This window comes from Sus scrofa, chromosome 1 (genome assembly GCF_054392235.1).
Source record: "Sus scrofa isolate SSC_HxYL_T2T_F1_AM1 chromosome 1, Sscrofa_HxYL_maternal_Yorkshire_Landrace_v2.0, whole genome shotgun sequence".
NCBI classification, from domain to species: domain Eukaryota; kingdom Metazoa; phylum Chordata; class Mammalia; order Artiodactyla; family Suidae; genus Sus; species Sus scrofa.
The window spans coordinates 122,281,609-122,299,579 of record NC_139383.1 but is presented as its reverse complement, the minus strand read 5'-3'; the positions used below and the strand labels follow the sequence as shown (position 1 = coordinate 122,299,579).

Here is a 17,971-nt window from a genome sequence, read left to right as displayed (position 1 = left end):
CAGCTTAGCTGTTGTGCTATCTCTGGACAAGTCGTAGAGACCTAGGGATGAAAGAGTTGCAGCTTGAGTTCTGGGGCAGGAAACCTATGTCAGACAGGAGTAGAGCTTTTTGGTTTTTTTCAGGGATCTGCTATCAAAGTTCACTCCCTAGATGGATCCTACCTTTCACAACTTCTTTTATCCACCACCTCCACTTTTGTACTCACAAAGGTGTAGTACCACCCTTAATTCCTGCTAGTGACAAGGGAAATCCAGCCTTCATCCTCCTAGGCTGGTGTTCTTTCCTAGACTAATGGAAGCGGATTTGGATTAAAATTTTCTTTCTGGATCTCTTGTCTGTAGAAGTCATTGAGATCTTGAGTCACAGTGACTTTTGAGGCAAAGTCGTAAAATGAGAATAAATAAATGAAGATCTGGCATTTACCAATTTTACTCTTTCTAAAGTTTTGTTTGCCCTTGCTTTGTAAAGTATAGAAGTGTTTACTCTTCTAATTATCCTTGATACCAACAACCCAGAGGCACTATCCAACAAGCAAAAGCCCTGGGAGCAACATTCATATAAATCAAAAAAGTAAACTCTATTCTGTGTGCTTAAGTAGAATCAGACTTAGATTGGAAAGAACCTTAGGGGCCATTCACTGTATTTCCTTCCTTTGTAAGATGTGAAATTGAGTACAGTGCTTTTCATTTGTACCATGCTCCTCATGATCACAAAATTGAATTTTTGAATTTTAATTTCTGAAGTGAACTTGAAATTATTAGTTATATCCTTTGGGCTAAATTATGTTTTTTCTCAGCTAAGTTAGTTAAGAAACTTCAGATTACTTTTAGAAATGTAAACATACTCCCCCATTCCTGTGGATAATAAGGACATTGTAAGGATGTCTAAAATTTGATCTGTTCTCATCCTTTGTCAGGGAACTGGGAATTGAAGCTGGAGTGACTGCAGCTACTTACACACCTGGAGCATTGCACCCTCACTTGGCCCATTACCATGCACCCCCTCGACTACATCACTTACAATTAGGAGCTCTTCCTTTAATGGTAAAATAGGAAAATTTCAAAATTTGGGTAGAGTTTCCTTTGAAAACTATTCTTCCTTTTCTTAAATATTTTATTGGAAATAGTTTAATAGAAATTGAGAATTATTAGATGGAAATGTGCTGTGAGAATGTGTTACTTATATTAAAATATATGTTTAGGAGTTCCCATCGTGGCGAGGGGAAACGAATCCGACTGGGAATCCTGAGGTTGCAGGTTCGATCCCTGGCCTTGCTCAGTGGGTTAAGGATCTGGCGTTGCCGTGAGCTGTGGTGTAGGTTGCAGATGAGGCTCGGATCTGGCGTGGCTGTGGCTGTGGCGTAGACCGGTGGCTACAGCTCCGATTAGACCCTCAGCCTGGGAACCTCCATGTGCCACAGGTGTGGCCCTCAAAAAAAAAAAAAAAAGTGTTTGTATTTGCATTGTAAAAAAGACAATTTTTTTCATTTACACCGAGATAATAACCTTGATACACTCTTCACTAGCATGTGTGCTTTGTGTTATAAGTAGTAGTGGGTCTGTTCTGATGCATGCATACTTTTCTGATAGCAGGAGTGTACTGATTGATACTCTATATACAATTTGAGCAGGTTCAGATTTTGTTGATTCCAATTTGAGTTCTAAAGAACAAGTTCAGCAAAAATGAAGTTTGCTCTTCATAATACAGAGTATGTGGTACAGAGAAGTGAGTAGTTTTGTCTTATAGGAGTAGAGGCCCTTCAGAGAAGGTTCCAGGACACTTTATTATACATGCAAATTGTAAGTAGGCTTTGGAATGAAGAATGATGCTCTTATAGCAGCTAAAGCATGTAAAGAGCTTTCAAATAGCATAAGCACAAGGAACTCCAAGTAAGTTGGTATTTCTTGATCTTAGGGGTGAGAGTCACTCAGCAATGAAAAATCTTCCTGCCAAGAAATTCAGGAACCATTGAAGAGGGAATGTCTTGATCATATTTATGTTATTAATGTGATTTAATCAGATTTTAGTTAAATAGACCCCCTCTTTGGTTGTGTGAAAAACAGATTTCAGGGCAGGAGGAAGGATACTAGTTAGAGCTAATAGTAGAAGAGATAAAAGTTAGTGAATGCCTGAGAGAGACAATGGCAACTGACATAAAAATGATGGGATACCTTTGAGTAATATTTATGATGATTTCCCACATTTCTAGCTTTGGGTATTAAGTGTATGGTGTTGCCATTCACTAAATTGGAGAATATTAGATGAGGGTTTAGAAAAGGGACATGTAAAATCTGAGATAATTGTGTGTATCGAGGTGGAATGTCTAGTAGGAAGTTAAGTTTATGATCTGGATCTCCAAACAGTCAGCTGGTAACTGAGTTAAAGATAGGTTGTGATCTGTCAATAAGTAAGTTGTATGTGTCACATAACTGTCATAATATATGAATTCATAGAAGAGGATTAGATTTCCAGGAAAAATGTGCAGACTGACAAGAGATTGAAAAAAACCTTGGAGAGGAAATGCTATAAAATTTGGTTGTGATGATCGTTGTACAACTATAAATGTAATAAAATTCATTGAGTAATTTTTAAAAAAAGAAAAGAAAAATATTTCGATTTTTAAATGATAATATTGTACCTTAAACAAAGGATTCCTGGAACTGACTAGAGAAGTTGAGAAATAAAGTTAGAATAATGTCAAAATAATAATGTCAGTAGCATTTCATCACAAAAAAATAGTTTGAAAAATGTTGAATGCATCTGGCGTTGGAGTGGTTATTGGTGGCTTTTGTCAGTGATGTCAGTAATGGTGCCAGATGGAGACAGGGTACCTCTTAGATTGTGGTAAGGAAGGTGAGGAGTCTCCTGGTGGCCTAACAGGTTAAGGATCTGGCATCGTCACTGCAGCAGATAGGGTCACTGCTCTGGTGTGGATTTGATCCCTGGAACAGAAACTTCCAAATGCTGTGGGTAGGACCAAAAAAAAAAAAAAAGAGGAAGATGAAAATGTAGAGACAGTGAGTATAAACTACTTGCTTTATAAACTGGTCTGTGAAAGGAAAGAAAGCGGGAAATGGGGTTGGCACATGTTTAAGCACTAGAGAGAGAATTTGGATTTGGAGAAACTTGAAGGTAATTTCAGGTTTAAGACAGAACAACATTAACATCAGCGAGGACTTATTTGAAGATATAGAGGAGAGGGTTGGGTAGCAGTTAATTAAGGATGACCCAGGGTGGGGAAACAGAAAAAGAGGGAAAGAGGAAAGCAGGTGGTAGAGCTTACCCTTGAATAGGAGAAAGAGGAAGCTTATCCATAAAAGCTAGATAAAAAAATACTAGATAGGGTTACAGGATAAGTCCAGATTTAAATAATTGGGGGGGGGGGCAGGAGTTTTTATGTTTTCATTTTCCTTGGAGATATGTAGGAAGTTAGATTATCTTCTTCTCTTTTTTTTGTTTTGTTTTTCTTTTTAGGGCCACACCTGTGGTATATGGAAATTCCCAGGCTGTGGGGGCTGGCCTATACCACAGCCACAGCAATGCCAGAGCCTTAATCCACTGAACAAGGCCAGTGATTGAACCTGCATCTTCATGGATCCTAGTCAGGTTCGTTACTACTGATGATGGGAACTCCCCTAGATTATCTTCTTTTTATTTTTTTGCTCTTTTTTTTTTGCTTTCCAAGCCTGCACCCACGGCATATGGAGGTTCCCAGGCTAGGAGTCAATCGGAGCTACAGCTGCCTATGCCACAGCCAAAGCAAGACAGGATCCGAGCCACGTCTGCAACCTACACCACAGCTCATGGCAACACTGGATCCTTAACCCACTGAGTGAGGCCAGGGATCAAACCTGAAACCTTATGGTTACTAGTCGAATTTGTTTCCACTACGCCACAACAGGAACTCCAAGATTATCTTCTTAAAGCTGGATAATGTTGATCTTGATTGTAAGGAAAGGTACAGACATTTAAATAATAGGTTATTTGGAGGATAAAAGTTATTGCTTATTTTAAATTCTTTTCCATGTGTGGATTATCTTTTAAAGCTGTAAAGCCTGCTAGCAGTATGTTGTGATTCAGTGGAAGCTGATTAAAAAATAATTTTGGCGATTTATTTCTAAAGATGGAAGAATAGTGCTCAGTCTCAGAATCTTCCTTTTCTAAACACTATCCGCAACTCTTGTTATTCATGGTATTTCCGTTCTGTAAAGTTGCTGCAAACACTAACTAAATGAATGTTAAAGCGTTATTCCTAAGGTAAATACAGCCCTAGCTTATTGCAAGTCTCTGATTACAACAACCAATCAATGCATAACCTTATTTTAATGTGTTTTCTATTTAGGGACACCTTATTTGATATATATTGTTGATTCATTAACTTTGAACTCATGGCCTGCAACACCGTAACTCATGTCTGAATGAAGCTTATCTGCATATATTTTCTCCATATGGAACATCATAGCCTTTCTGCATTTAGGAACACTAGCCAGCACTTATCCATTATGTTTGGGGGCCATTTTAAACAAACAAAAATATCACCTATAAAACATAAAAATGTGGAAAACGTGGCACTAAATAGACTACAAAAAAGATACTTGTTTACAATATAAGAACTGAAACAAGTGGACTGGGTCTTGTTCTGCCTCAGCTGGAACACATGTTATCAGCTAACTCAAAATTTGCTGCGCAATGCAGATCGATGAATGACCATGACAGCACAACTGTTGATTTTGGAGTTGCAAATAAATTGTGCCAAGTAGGTGAATTCACAAGAAATCCATGAATAATGAGGATTGACTAACAAAAAAATTAGGAAACTGTTAAAACTTTTACTAACGGAACAAAACCGAAAAAAGGAGCCAAGGGTACCTTTAGCTCTTAGGGAGTTAGAAAAAGGAAAATAAAATTTGTATCTTGAAGTTAAGTTTTGTTAGAAAATTTTGTGCATTTCTGTTTCTTAACACTGTTCAATAAAGCTCTCTGAAATTGATTAGAGCTTAGGAAAGTTTTACTCTTTATACATTCAGGCTGTTAAGAGCCTCAGTCTTAGGTTTGAGTATTTTCTACTTAAGAATCTTTGTGCAAAATAAATCAGGTAGAAGAAAATTGTTATCTTGTGGAACAGCTCTTCCCTTTTTTTTCCTTTTGATTATAGTTTAAGAGTTATAAAAGATTATTTTTGAAGAGGAACCTAACTGTTACAGAATGCTTTTTTTTTGGAGTTATGTGTACTTATTGAAGTTGATTTTTGTGAGTAGGTGGATGGAGAAAATTGAGTGAATTATTCAGTGGTAACTGTAAAACTTGAGCCTATTCTCAATTGATTTAGCCTATTCTGTTTTTAATTAACAGGTTCCTGACATGGCAGGCTATCCTCACATTCGTTATATTTCATCAGGTTTGGATGGAACATCATTCAGAGGTCCCTTCAGGGGCAATTTTGAGGTATAATAATAAAATTAATGAAAATATTTGCTGCAGTGTCTTTAATGCAGAGGGAGAATATATATATTATTAATATGTACAACCATATAGAGTTACTGCAGTGGCTGGGATCAGAAAGCAGTAAAATGTCTTAATTTCTGATATTGCTTCTAGGGATTATTATAGAAAGGTTTGTAAGTAATATCCAGGTGTCAAAAATTACCCAAGTATTAGGAGTTCCCATTGTGGTGCAACAGAAACAAATCCAACAAATATCCATGAGAATGCGGATTTGATCCCTGGCCTCACTCAGTGGATCAGGGATCTGGCATTGCCGTGAGCTGTGGTGTACGTTGCAGATGAGGCAATGATCCTGAGTTGTTATGGCTGTGGTGTAGGCCAGTAGCTGTAGCTCCAATTCGACCCCCAGCCTGGGAACTTCCGTGTGCCACTATTGTGGCCCTAAAAAAGAAAAAAGAAAAAAAAAATTACCCAAGTATTAAAAGAGTAAATGAAATTATCTAATATAGAAGACTATAGAAATTTATTAAATTAATATATACATCAGATAAAGAACCATTCCATTAAATGTGGGAGAAACACCATAATAGCTTTTTTTTTTAATAAATGCAATAGACTTACTTGCTTTATTGAATCCATGTGTTGCTTGTAATACATTAGAATTGGGCAGTAACTTTTTATATAAATTTATCCTTGGAATATATCAAATTTTTTATTTATTATTTCCTATAGCTCTGATATTCTGCTACATGGATTAAGATAATTTATTTAACCATTATCCTAGAAAAAATTTAGGTTTTTCCAGTATTTTCCTACTACAATCAGTGCTTAATACTTTTTGTTTAAGCTTAATTTTTAGAGAAGCATTGCTGTAGAAAAAGAACTTTAATTTGTAGCTAAATATCTTGTTTCTGGAAGAATAAGTCATTTGACTATGATATAAAGTTCTGTTTCTTCTTGTTGTTGGAGTCACTGGGACTTAGAACTTGTTTGTTTCCCTATCATGCTACAATGACTTCATCTTCTGCATGCATTCATGCTTACTGACTTGTATAGGACATGTGTGATAATATGTTGTCCTAATCTCTAAGGAGAGCATAACCATTTGCCTTACCATATATGGCTTTTTGAATACTCTACTTATAAATATGGAACTTTGTTGTTTTTACAATGCTGACAGTGGTATTCAAGGGATAAATGTCCTGGCTTTTCATACCAGTTTTTCTTCACCTTCAGGAACTTATTCATTTGGAAGAAAGATTAGGAAATGTTAATCGTGGAGCATCCCAGGGGACAATTGAAAGATGTACATATCCACATAAATACAAAAAGGTAAGGATTTATTCTGTGAAATATCTACATTATTATTGAAGCACATAACATTTAATATTGTGGACTTTCTTTGAGTTTATGGAGTCTGGCAACTAGATTTTTTATTATTAAAACAATACATGCAGAGTTCCCTTGTGGCACAGCAGGTTAAGAACCTGGCATTATCATTGCAGCAGCCGGGGTCACTGCTGTGGAACAGGTTCGATCCCTTGCCCAGGAACCTTCCACATGCTGTGGGTGTGGCCAAAAAAGTTAATTAATTAAAAATTTTTTAAGTAAAAATAATTTAAAAAAACCAAAAAAATACATGCAAATAAATGGTTTTTAAAAAGTGAAACTATAAAAATATACACTCTGAAGTATCTTACCTTACTGACCCTGGTTTTCCTTCCCAGAAGAAAAATCATGGTTAAAGATTTCTTAGGTAATCTTCCACATTCTTTTATGCATTTATAACAATGTGCATGTGTATATTTTTTTCTTCCACTTTCAAAAATAATGTAAAGGGGATAATATGCACACAGTCTTGGACATTTCATTCTATATCAACACCCACAGATGACATACATTCTTTTTAATAGCTTAAACAGTATTCCATCATATAGCAGTACCATAGTTTAATTAGCCAGTTATTTGGATGGACATTTAATTAGCTTGTATTTATTGTTTTCTACCCTTACACTGCTTATGTAGTATTATTACATCTGGAAGTTACGGAGTAGACACTTTAAATAAATAAATTTCTTTCAACAAACAACAATGTTCTATGCTACAGAGACTAAGAAAGTGTGCACATTGCTGTTCATTGTATTTTTCATTAGTATGTGTCTGTTAATGAGGTGTCACCATTACATTTAAGGCCTTTCAGTTATTTAAGCTAAATGCCATAATTAGCATTAATTTTTTTATTGTTCTTTGAAGTGTTCCTTGTTAAAGTAATATTCATTTGGCTGTGCTCCTGATAGAACAAAAATGTATATATTATCCTAAATATGTATTAAAAATGATAAATTTTGAACTAATGAGTTTGTTGTTTTCAATTTTACTTTTGCTGTTGATAATTTAAGGGTCTTACAAGAACACTTAGTTGATGATAGCCACTTAATTCATCCATTAATTCATGACAGTTGTACTTGGGAAATAAGTTGTGGGTGAATGTGTGGGTTTGTTTTGTATTGCTTTTCAAATAAATACAGCTTTTACTCAGTTATTCAATAATGTCGTCTCTACTAATAAGGTAACAACTGATTGGTTCTCACAGAGGAAACTGCACTGCAAACAAGATGGGGAAGAAGGGACTGAGGAAGACACAGAGGAAAAATGTACTATCTGTTTGTCTATTTTAGAGGAAGGTGAAGATGTGAGGTAATTAGACATTAATTATCTAAAACCCATTGTGGAAACTGGAAAAGGGAGTTTCTTTGGAAGTAGACCAGAGGGAGTTCCCACTGTGGTACCATGGGTTAGTGATCTGGCTTGTCTCTGTGGAGGTGCTGGTTTGATCCCTGGCCCAGTAAAGCAGGTTAAGGATCCAGTGTTGCCACAGCTGTGGTGTAGTTCTCAGATGCAACTTGGATTTGATCCCTGGCCTGCAAATTTCCATACGCCTCAGATGTGGCCCCCAAAGGAAAGAAAGATAAAAAGAAAGTAGACCAGAAACTAAATAAAGATTATTGCTAGCATACCCTGTCACCAGTTTCTGATACGTAGAATTACCCTCTTACTGTGAGTGAAAGAATACAAAGATTGAAGTCTCTGTATTACCAACAAAAGGGTCGGAATAGGAAATATCCTACGTATTTTAGGGCCCCACCAACACTTGGCCAGGGAAATTTTGTGGTCTTCCATAAATCTTGCAGAAAGGAGAATTTGAGAAGTAAGAGGCTTTGGAGGCCAAGACAGTTTTATTAATGTATTCTCCAAAGCTTTTAAAGAGGGAGCTCCAGATTAGCTCCATGCAGTTTGTTTTATAGCATCTTTTTGTACATCTTTTATCTCTTTTCTAAAATTCCTTTTCAACTTGTAGGACTGTTTTCTTTTTCCAACTTTGTGACGTAGGAAAAATGTTATTCCTGGGAGTTCTCATTGTGGCTCAGTGGTTAACAAACCCAACTAGCATCCATGAGGAGACAGGTTGGATCCCTGACCTCGATCAGTGGATTGATGATCTGGCATTGCCGTGAGCTGTGGTGTGCTGCAGTGTACATTGCAGACATGACTCAGATCCTATGTTGCTCTGGTTGTGGTGTAGGCCTGCAGCTGCAGCTCCAATTGGACCCCTAGCCTGGGAACCTCCATATACCACAAGTGTGGCCCTAAAAAGACCAAAAAAGGCTGCACCCAAGGCATATGGAGATTCCCAGGCTAGGGGTCCAATCAGAGCTGTAAGTTGCAGGCCTATGCCATAGCTATGCCCGATCCCAGCCGCGTCTGCAACTTAGACCACAGCTTACTGCAATGCCAGATCCTTAAGTCACTGATGGAGGCCAGAAATCAAACCTGTGTCCTTGTGAATACTAGTCAGATTCGTTTCTGTTGAGCCGCAACAGGAACTCCTAGAAAATGTTATTCTAACCAAATATTAATTTTAGACCTTTCCTTTTATAATTTCTTAATCATTTTGTTCTTTTCTTATGTAAATTACATAATCCCATATCAAACAGGTTTTGTAACTTATGTAACAACTGTATAGGAGTTTTGTTGCCCTAATTTATAAGGATAACTTTATCGTATTTCTTATCGTAGGCTAAGAGAGAAAAAAAGCATATAAATCGTTGTCTACCATACCACATATAAGATTATTTGAACACTCTATTTCCACTGAAGATTTATAAGTATGGATGAGAGTTGTTTTTACAATATTGCTCCTATGCAAGGAGCAATTGGAACCTCTTTTTAGCTACTATTTCTACAAAATATTAGGAAGTCTGAAATATATGACATCTCTTAACAGTAGATACAAGTTGAAATGGACATTTAAGCCAGTAACTTCTATCCTACTGTTTTATGGAGGCCTTCTTTATTTCTCACTTTTTTTTGGCTTTTTAGGCCCAAACCCTTGGCATATGGATGTTCCTAGGCTAGGGGTTGATCGAAGCTACAGCTGCCAGCCTACGCCACAGCCGCAGCCACACAGGATCCAAGCCATGTCTGCGACCTGTACCACTGCTCAAGGCAATGTGGATCCTTAAGCCACTTAGTGAGGCCAGGGATGGAACCCGCCTTGATCTTAAATACTGGTTCATAACCCACTGAGACACAACAGGAACTCCATATTTCTCAATGTCTTATTGATAACTTAGTGTAGCATATTAAACATCTCTTTTAAGCTCAACGTTTTTTGTTTGTTTTTGCCTTTTTGCCTTTTCTAGGGCCGCACCCATGGCATATGGATGTTCCCAGGCTCGGGGTCTAATCCGAGCTGTAGACTCCAGCCTACACCAGAACCACAGCAACGTGGGATCAGAGCCGCGTCTGTGACCTACACCACAGCTCATGGCAATGCCGGATCCTTAACCCACTGAGCAAGGCCAGGGATCGAACCCGCAACTTCATGGTTCCTAGTCGGATTCGTTAACCACTGAGCCACGACAGGAACTTCTAAGCTCGAGTATCATAGTGTTAAGTGGATATAACATGAAAACAATATTATTGACCATTAATCAACCATGTACTTAAGTTTAATATGTAAATACCTCTAAGTATAAAATAAAATTGCGTATTAAGACATTCCTTAATCAGTATGATATGGCATTTACAACATAGTTTCAAGGTTTTTGAGAGAGAATTAAATGAGGTTTTTTTGAAAGTACTCCCCAAATTCAATGATTCGATATTTAAAATGTGTTTTACAGTATTCGGTTACAGGGAACAAATTGCTAACTCCAGTGCATTGGCAGCTCAGGTATAGAAACAAAACAATGTAATTGCTGTTCTTAAAATTCTGGAGGTTTTATATAATTTGATTCCATAGCTGTGACAGTTAATTTCTTGGTCATTTATATATTACATTGTTAATTTAATGTAGGTGTAACTCTTTGAGTAGGGAGGGGTTTTTGTTTTGTTTTGTTTTGTTTTGTTTTTGTCTTTTTGCCATTTCTTGGGCCGCTCCCACGGCACATGGAGTTTCCCAGGCTAGGGGTCTAATTTGAGCTGTAGCCACCGGCCTACGCCAGAGCCACAGCAACGCTGGATCCTTAACCCACTGAGCAAAGCCAGGGATCGAACCTGCAACCTTATGGTTCCTAGCCGGATTCGTTAACCACTGCGCCATGACGGGAACTCCTGGGGTTTTTTAATAGAAAAGAATGCTGTCTAGTAACTTGAAAACATTACTGACTTACTGCATATATCATTTGTTTAAAAATAAATATCATGAGTGTTTGTCATAAGATTAATTTTTGCTTTTTGTTTTGTTTGCTTATAATAGACGCCTTCCCTGTATGCACCTTTTCCACCAAGTGTGTGTTGACCAGTGGTTGATTACCAATAAGAAGTGCCCCATATGCAGAGTGGACATTGAGGCCCAGCTGCCAAGTGAGAGTTGACACCATGTTTCAGAACTCTTGCCCTCCCTCTCATTCCCACCCTCCTGGTACTGCAGTCAACCAAAGATGGCATGACTTACCTGCGCAGATTTGGAAGCCTTGAACTTAGAGTGCTGGCTCTGCTATATGGTACAACTAATGCTAGACGTACAGTTTATGTATACAGTTGATTTTGATGTATTTATAAAAGCCTTTTTTTCTAGATTTGACATTTTTCCTGTATCATTTTACTGTATTTTTGCATGGTTCCTTGTATTGCATTTCTTTGCACATATTATGGGCTTGTGACCCTAAACTTGCAGGCAAGATTAGCTGCTTTAGTAAGTAGAATTTTGTGGTCTTTTTGTTTTTTACATAGTACCAGGTCTTGAGAATTATGAATTTTTTTATCCATTACTAACGTTTAATTTAATCAATCATGTACTTTAGTTTAATGTATAAAAATCCTCTAGAAAATGATAATATTGTATTAAGACATTCCTTAATTAGGACACAATGGCTGCTGTATATTTACAATATGGAGTTCTGAGTTAAATACCATCCTTGATACTGGGAACAGAGTATAAACCATTTTCAATCAGATGCAGGTGGTATTCACATCACCAGAGTGATCAATAGAAATTTTCTTGGTGTATCCTTTTCCTTTCAGCACAATGCAGATAGAGTTGAATATTGATATCATACATTTAGACTGCTGTTCTGATTGTATTTATCGTTTCCTACATTGTTTAGAACTTTTATTTCCCAGATTCAATTTTTGCTGCTGTGAAACAGCTCTGATGAACACTAAATATTAATTTCAATTAGCTGGATTGTATATACTTGCAGATTTAACAAAATTTTAGGGAAATCGAAGAAGACATGTAGAATTTTTCAGTCTTCTGCTAAGCACGTATAGTAAAGATATCTGCTTGTGTTGAGTTTTGTAAACACATTTAGTCAGGATTTAGAATTGCAGTCACTGGCAGGTATCTATGCATTCATAGAACTTCTAAAGGTCCCAGGATCACTTTTAAAGGGATTTTTATTAGTTTAAAGATAAATAAAGTCAGCTGAATCTACATGTCTCTTGTTTTATTTCTCTTCAAACTTGAAAACAGTAAATCTGCAGATACTGTGAGGCACAAATTATGCTGTCAACCTACTGTTGCTCTGGTTTTAGATTCCCACTTCGTACATTACCAAGAGTCGATCACTGATTTAAAATTTTTAATTTCTATAGTTAAGATTTACTGCATAATATAGAATATTAAAGTTAAGTTAATGTACTAACATTTCTCCTTTGGAGAAAGTTTTAATCCACTTCAGGATGCATATATCAAGATACTTTCATATACAGGATAGCCTAATTTTATTTGTCTAAATATGCTTAATATGCCCCAGATTGCAAATGCATCAGTCAGTAACATCACTGTCTGTATGTGGAAGACATGTTCCCATGAATCATATGTGAAGATGTCAATAAGCTTGCATTAAGCCACCTGCTTTGTAAGTGGATTGATTAATAAATAACTTATATTTCTATTGTCTTTGTGTTTTCATAGTTTGTTTTTATAAAACCATTTATATTAAACATTTTGGAATTCAAAAATAATGATCTCATTCAAGTTGACATTTACATAATTTGATGGTTGTTACTCAGTTATGGCTTCTTGTCTTTTATTAATATTAGTAAATAGTTACTCTGTAGTAATTGTCAGTATCAGGTGCTTGAACATAATATGTGGAGAGATGGAAGATGGACTATGGTTAAGAAATTTGGATATGAAATAACATTTTTAAAAAGAACATTTGATGATTAAGCTGTAGTTGGTGGGAAGGGGATGAGACAGAATGAGAGAAAAGGAGAGAAACTTTGTATGCCATCTTACTGGGGACAAGAGCTAGTACCAATAGCATGTGACAGATGTAGGGCTTCACCACTATAAAACACAGGGTCTGTGCCAAGGGATAAGATGGGGAGAATTCAATATAATAGAGTCCTCTTGATGCTCCCCTAAACACAAATATAGATAGATTCCTCTTTTTTAATATTGCATCAGATTTATATGCACAACTCCCTGTTGACCTGTTTAGTAATTGCTACTGATTTTTAAAATATAGGTAAATCATCATTACCTTAAAATTTATTTTATACAAGTATTTGTGGTAAATACCTGCAGGAGCTTAAATGTTACAGAAAATGTGTTACAGAAAATGTGATTAGTAACGAACTAAGGGAGAAGGAAAATAATTTTTAGTATTTTAACTTTTTATGCTTTGTTTTGATGTCTTCCATATGCTGCTACACCGTATGTCAGAATGAATATTTCAGTGATAGCTGTCCAAATACTTAAAAATTCTTGTATCAGCGAATCTTACACTTTTTGTTGTTAATATGCAAATTATAAGCTGATATTTGAAACATTTTTCTTTAACTGGTTATTTTAGCTGCTAGCACACTTCGTCATTTGAACCATAACAATTTGACATACAGAAAACCAGCTCTGCTTTTTAAATGGTATTTATAAGACAAAAATATAAACTCTGTGGACATTTCATTATTTTTAATAAATGGGAAGATCTTAATTCTGTAGAAAATGCACACTGATTTCTATTTTACTTTCCAAAATCTCTGGGAACACAGTAAGTTTTCTTTCTTCTTCAAGACTTCACATATTACACTATCGGATATATCAAGGTTGAAATATTTTCTCTCAGTTACAGATGAAACTCATTTCCTTGAGTTAAGAATTATGTCCAAAACATTTATATTTAAGGAAAACAAATGTTACAGATTTTGAGCTTGGGCCTGCTGGGGACAATCTCTTCTGTTGCCTGTATATTCTGTACAAACTCACAGGCCACAGAGATGACCTTTTGGAGTTGTGAAAAGAATATATAGGCTTTTGCTTCAGGCAGACTTGGACATTTTGTAGCTCTAAGCAGCTTAAACTTTTTGAGCCTCATCTCTTATCTATAACAGAAATGGTTTGTTATTAGAATTAACTGAGATGATGAGTATGAAAAGCTTTGCATGTAGTACATACTTCAGATGATACGTGCTCCCAGTGCTTGCTTCATCCTATCCCACCACCTAGAAACCCTTGCCTTTGGTAACAAATGGTAGCATAGCAAAGTGCTGATCTATGGATCAGTGTTTGCTGCTGATCTTTCCCTTACTGATTCCAGGCAACTGATTATCAGATAAGGAACAATCCTCTTCAGTCCTTCCCTGGTGAGTAGGACTTACTTTTCTACTAGAGGAATAGAGGATGCCCATCACATGTGCTTTCTTCCCTTGCCTTGCAATCACATCAGGCACATAGTTGCCTATAAATACCATCTAGTGTTGTGTTTTAGGCAGCTACTGCCATTGGATTAGAATTGGCACAGTATATATGAAACCATTTGCTCTCTCAGCTAAAAGTAAATTTTATGGAGAAATTAAAAACTAGAATTTCACATTCTCTCCCAATTTTTCTCATCAAATTGTGTTATACAGGGATCTGGCGCCCATTAAGGATGAATTAAGCACACTAGTGAGTTGCCTATGTTGTCGTATTATCTGTTTTTTTATTCTTAGGCTGATAGCTATGACTGAGAGCATGTAGAAGTTAGGGATTTCCAGGAGAACCTTTTGATTAGCCCAGATGAATTGCATGTCTCTTTAAATCCTATATCATCACTACGGAGACTGGTTGGATTCACTAAATACTAATTTTCATTGTGGACTACATGAGTCAGTTTTGCTTTAGTTTCAGTATGTGTGTGGAGGTAAGGGGTAATGATTTGCAAGTGTCAAATTCTACAAATTATTACTGATATGTTGTGCTATAGAAAGGAAGAATTTGGTTTCTGCCATTGCCTGTGTGGACACTTGGATTTCCAGTCTGGCCCATAACATGGGATACTCCAAACCTATTATCCTAAGTATTCTTTTTTAGATTCTTAAGAGCCCTCTGGGAATTCCTGTTGTGGCTCAGTGGAAATGAATCTGAACAGCATCCATGAGGATGCAGCTTCAATCCCTGGCCTTGCCCAGTGGGTTAAGGATCTGGCGTTGCCATGAGCTGTGGTATAGGTCGCAGACAAGGCTTGGATCTGGCGTTGGTGTGGCTGTGGTGTAGGCTGACAAATATAGCTCCAATTCAACCCCTAGCCTGGGAACCTCCATATGCCATGGGTGCAGCCCTAAAAAAATAATAATAATAATCCTCTGTAGGAAGAGTGTTTGATAGGAGAATTGGAAGAGATTGGTAAGTCTTGAGACCACTACATCCCAGCCTGCCTTTAAAAAGGAATGGAGGTCTTTGATCAAACTGCTGTCTTGACTACCATACTATTAGTGCTTGTTCAGAGAATAAGTTGTGGAACCTGGATTCCTAGAACTTTGTTGTTAGCCCCACATGCCCCAGACCCCAAAGGTTTGTATTAAATACTGCTGTGAAACCCTAAATCTTAGCAGCTTAAATATGAACATCTTAGTTTCTGTGGATCAGGAATTTGGGAACAGCTTAGCTTAGTGCTTCTGGCTCAGGGTGTCTCATGCAGTACAATCAAGGTGATAGCTGAGGCTCTAGTCACCTGAAGTTATTACTAGGTCTGAATGATCTGTTTCCAAGTTGGCTCACTCACATGGCTGTTGATAGGAAGCTTTGGTTCCTTATTGGCTGGTGGCCGAGAGACCTCACTTCCTTGTTATGTAGGCTTTTTCATAGTGCTGCTCAAATGGCTTCACAACAGGGTAGCTGGCTTCCCCAGAATGATCCCAGAGAGAGTGCAAGGAGGAAGCCACAAGGACATTTTTCATCTAGTCTCAGAAGTTACTCCCTCATTAAAGGGAGTATATATTCATTAGAAGCAAGTCACTAAATAGAGCCTATACTCAAGAGGCGTTGATTAGGTTTCAACATTTGAAGGAAGGTAGAGCAAGAATTTATTTTTCTTATTATGGCCGCACCTGTGGCACATGGAAGTTCCAGGCTAGGAGTCAATCAGAGCTGCAGTTGCCCACCTACACCACAGCCACAGCAGCACCGGATCTGAGCCAAGCCACATCTGTGACCTACACTGAAGGTATACAGCAACACCGGCTCATTAATGCACTGAGTGAGGCCAGGGATTGAACCTGCATCCTCACAGATATGGTGTTCAGTTCCTAACCTACTGAGCCACAGTGGAAACCCTGTGTACATATTTTTAAAACCACAGTTGGTGACTCTCTTATGTCCCATGTCAAGACCCAGTCTACAGACGTTCTTGGACTTGGCCAAAAATTCTATCAGATTGGCCTCCGTGTTTCCCAGGACTCTCAAGTTAGTTACATCTGATCCATGGTTCAGCACTAAAAACTGTGCCCTCACAAGGTAACCAAGGAGTTCCTCTTGTGGTGCAGTGCAAACGAATCTGACTAGGAACCATGAAGTTTCGTGTTCAATCCCTGGTCTTGCTCAACAGGTCAAGGATCCAGCGTTGCCATGAGCTGTGGTGTAGGTCACAGACGCAGCTCAGATCCTGAATTGCTGTGGCTGTGGTGTAGGCTGGCAGCTGTAGCTCCGATTTGATCCCTAGCCTGGGAACTTCCGCGTGCTGCAGGTGAGGCCCTAAAAGCAAAAAAAAAAAAAAAAGTAACCAAGTGCAAAACATCTGGAAATTGCTCAGGTACTCAAGTTTCCCATTTAATAAAATCTAAGAATAGGGAATAGGAGTTCCTGTCATGGCGCAGTGGAAACGAATCTGACTAGGAAACATGAGGTTGTGGGTTTGATCCCTGGCCTTACTCAGTGGGTTAAGGATCCTGCATTGCTGTGGCTGTGGTGTAGGCCAGCAGCTGTAGTTTTAATTTGACCCCTAACCTGGGAACCTCCATATGCCACGGGTGAGGACCTAAAAAGCAAAAAAAACAAAAAAAAAAAACAAAAAACAAAAACTTCCAAGAATAATCTTTTTCTTTTTCCTTTATAGGGCCTCACCTACCTGCAGCACATGGATGTTCCCAGGCTAGAGGTCAAATCAGCTGCAGCTGCGGGCCTACACCACAGCCACTGGCCTAGGTCACAGCCACAGCAATGGCAGATCCAAGCCACATCCGCAACCTACGCTGCAGCTGTGGCAACGCCAGATCCTTAATCCATTGAGCAAGGCCAAGGATTGAACCTGCATCCTCATGGACACTATATTGGCCTCTTAACCCTCGAGTTACGACAGGAACTCCAAGAATAATGTTTTTCTGAATTCAGAGTTTACAAATACTTATAAATCCTAACTTTGTGCTATGTTTTTCTAAACTGTGATACCATAGAAAACAAATAAGGTACAACATTATTCAAGCAAACACATGCTTATTTGATGGAAGGATTGGAAATACCCCCAGGTAAGTATATCTATTACCTGATATGTAACAAACTGACTTAAACACAACATTTATTTGCTCGTAGTTGTACAGTATGAGCAGGGCTGGGCGGGAATAGCTCATAACTCTGTGTTGTATGACTGATGGTCTTTGCACGGCTGCATTCAGCTGGGAGCTCTACTAGCAAGGAATGTCCGGTGTGGCCTCTAGATGTCTGATGCTTTAGCTGGCATGGCTGGGACAGCTGAAGAGTCCCTGGACATTTCTCTCTCGACGTGGTTAGAGTCTCTAGTGAAGAATAGCTAGACTTCT

General features: G+C 37.8%; 1 protein-coding gene across 17 annotated transcripts in view; it reads left to right on the top strand.

The window, feature by feature from the left end:
* The window catches only part of RNF111 (ring finger protein 111), a 98,569-nt gene extending 85,715 nt beyond the window's left edge, over positions 1-12,854 (top strand). For 8 of the 17 annotated variants that reach the window (XM_013992927.3, XM_084968500.1, XM_021073571.2 and 5 more), the window contains exons 10-14: positions 918-1,044; positions 5,354-5,446; positions 6,683-6,778; positions 8,040-8,143; positions 11,208-12,854. In XM_013992927.3, coding sequence (XP_013848381.1) covers positions 918-1,044; positions 5,354-5,446; positions 6,683-6,778; positions 8,040-8,143; positions 11,208-11,325 — 538 coding nt within the window. In that variant the 3' untranslated portion in view covers positions 11,326-12,854. Of the gene's footprint in view, positions 1-917; positions 1,251-3,834; positions 5,447-6,682; positions 6,779-8,015; positions 8,144-11,207 lie in introns of all 17 variants that reach the window. The other 9 variants (XM_021073569.2, XM_013992923.3, XM_013992925.3 and 6 more) reach the window with 2 other exon arrangements.
* The last annotated feature ends 5,117 nt before the right edge of the window (positions 12,855-17,971 follow it).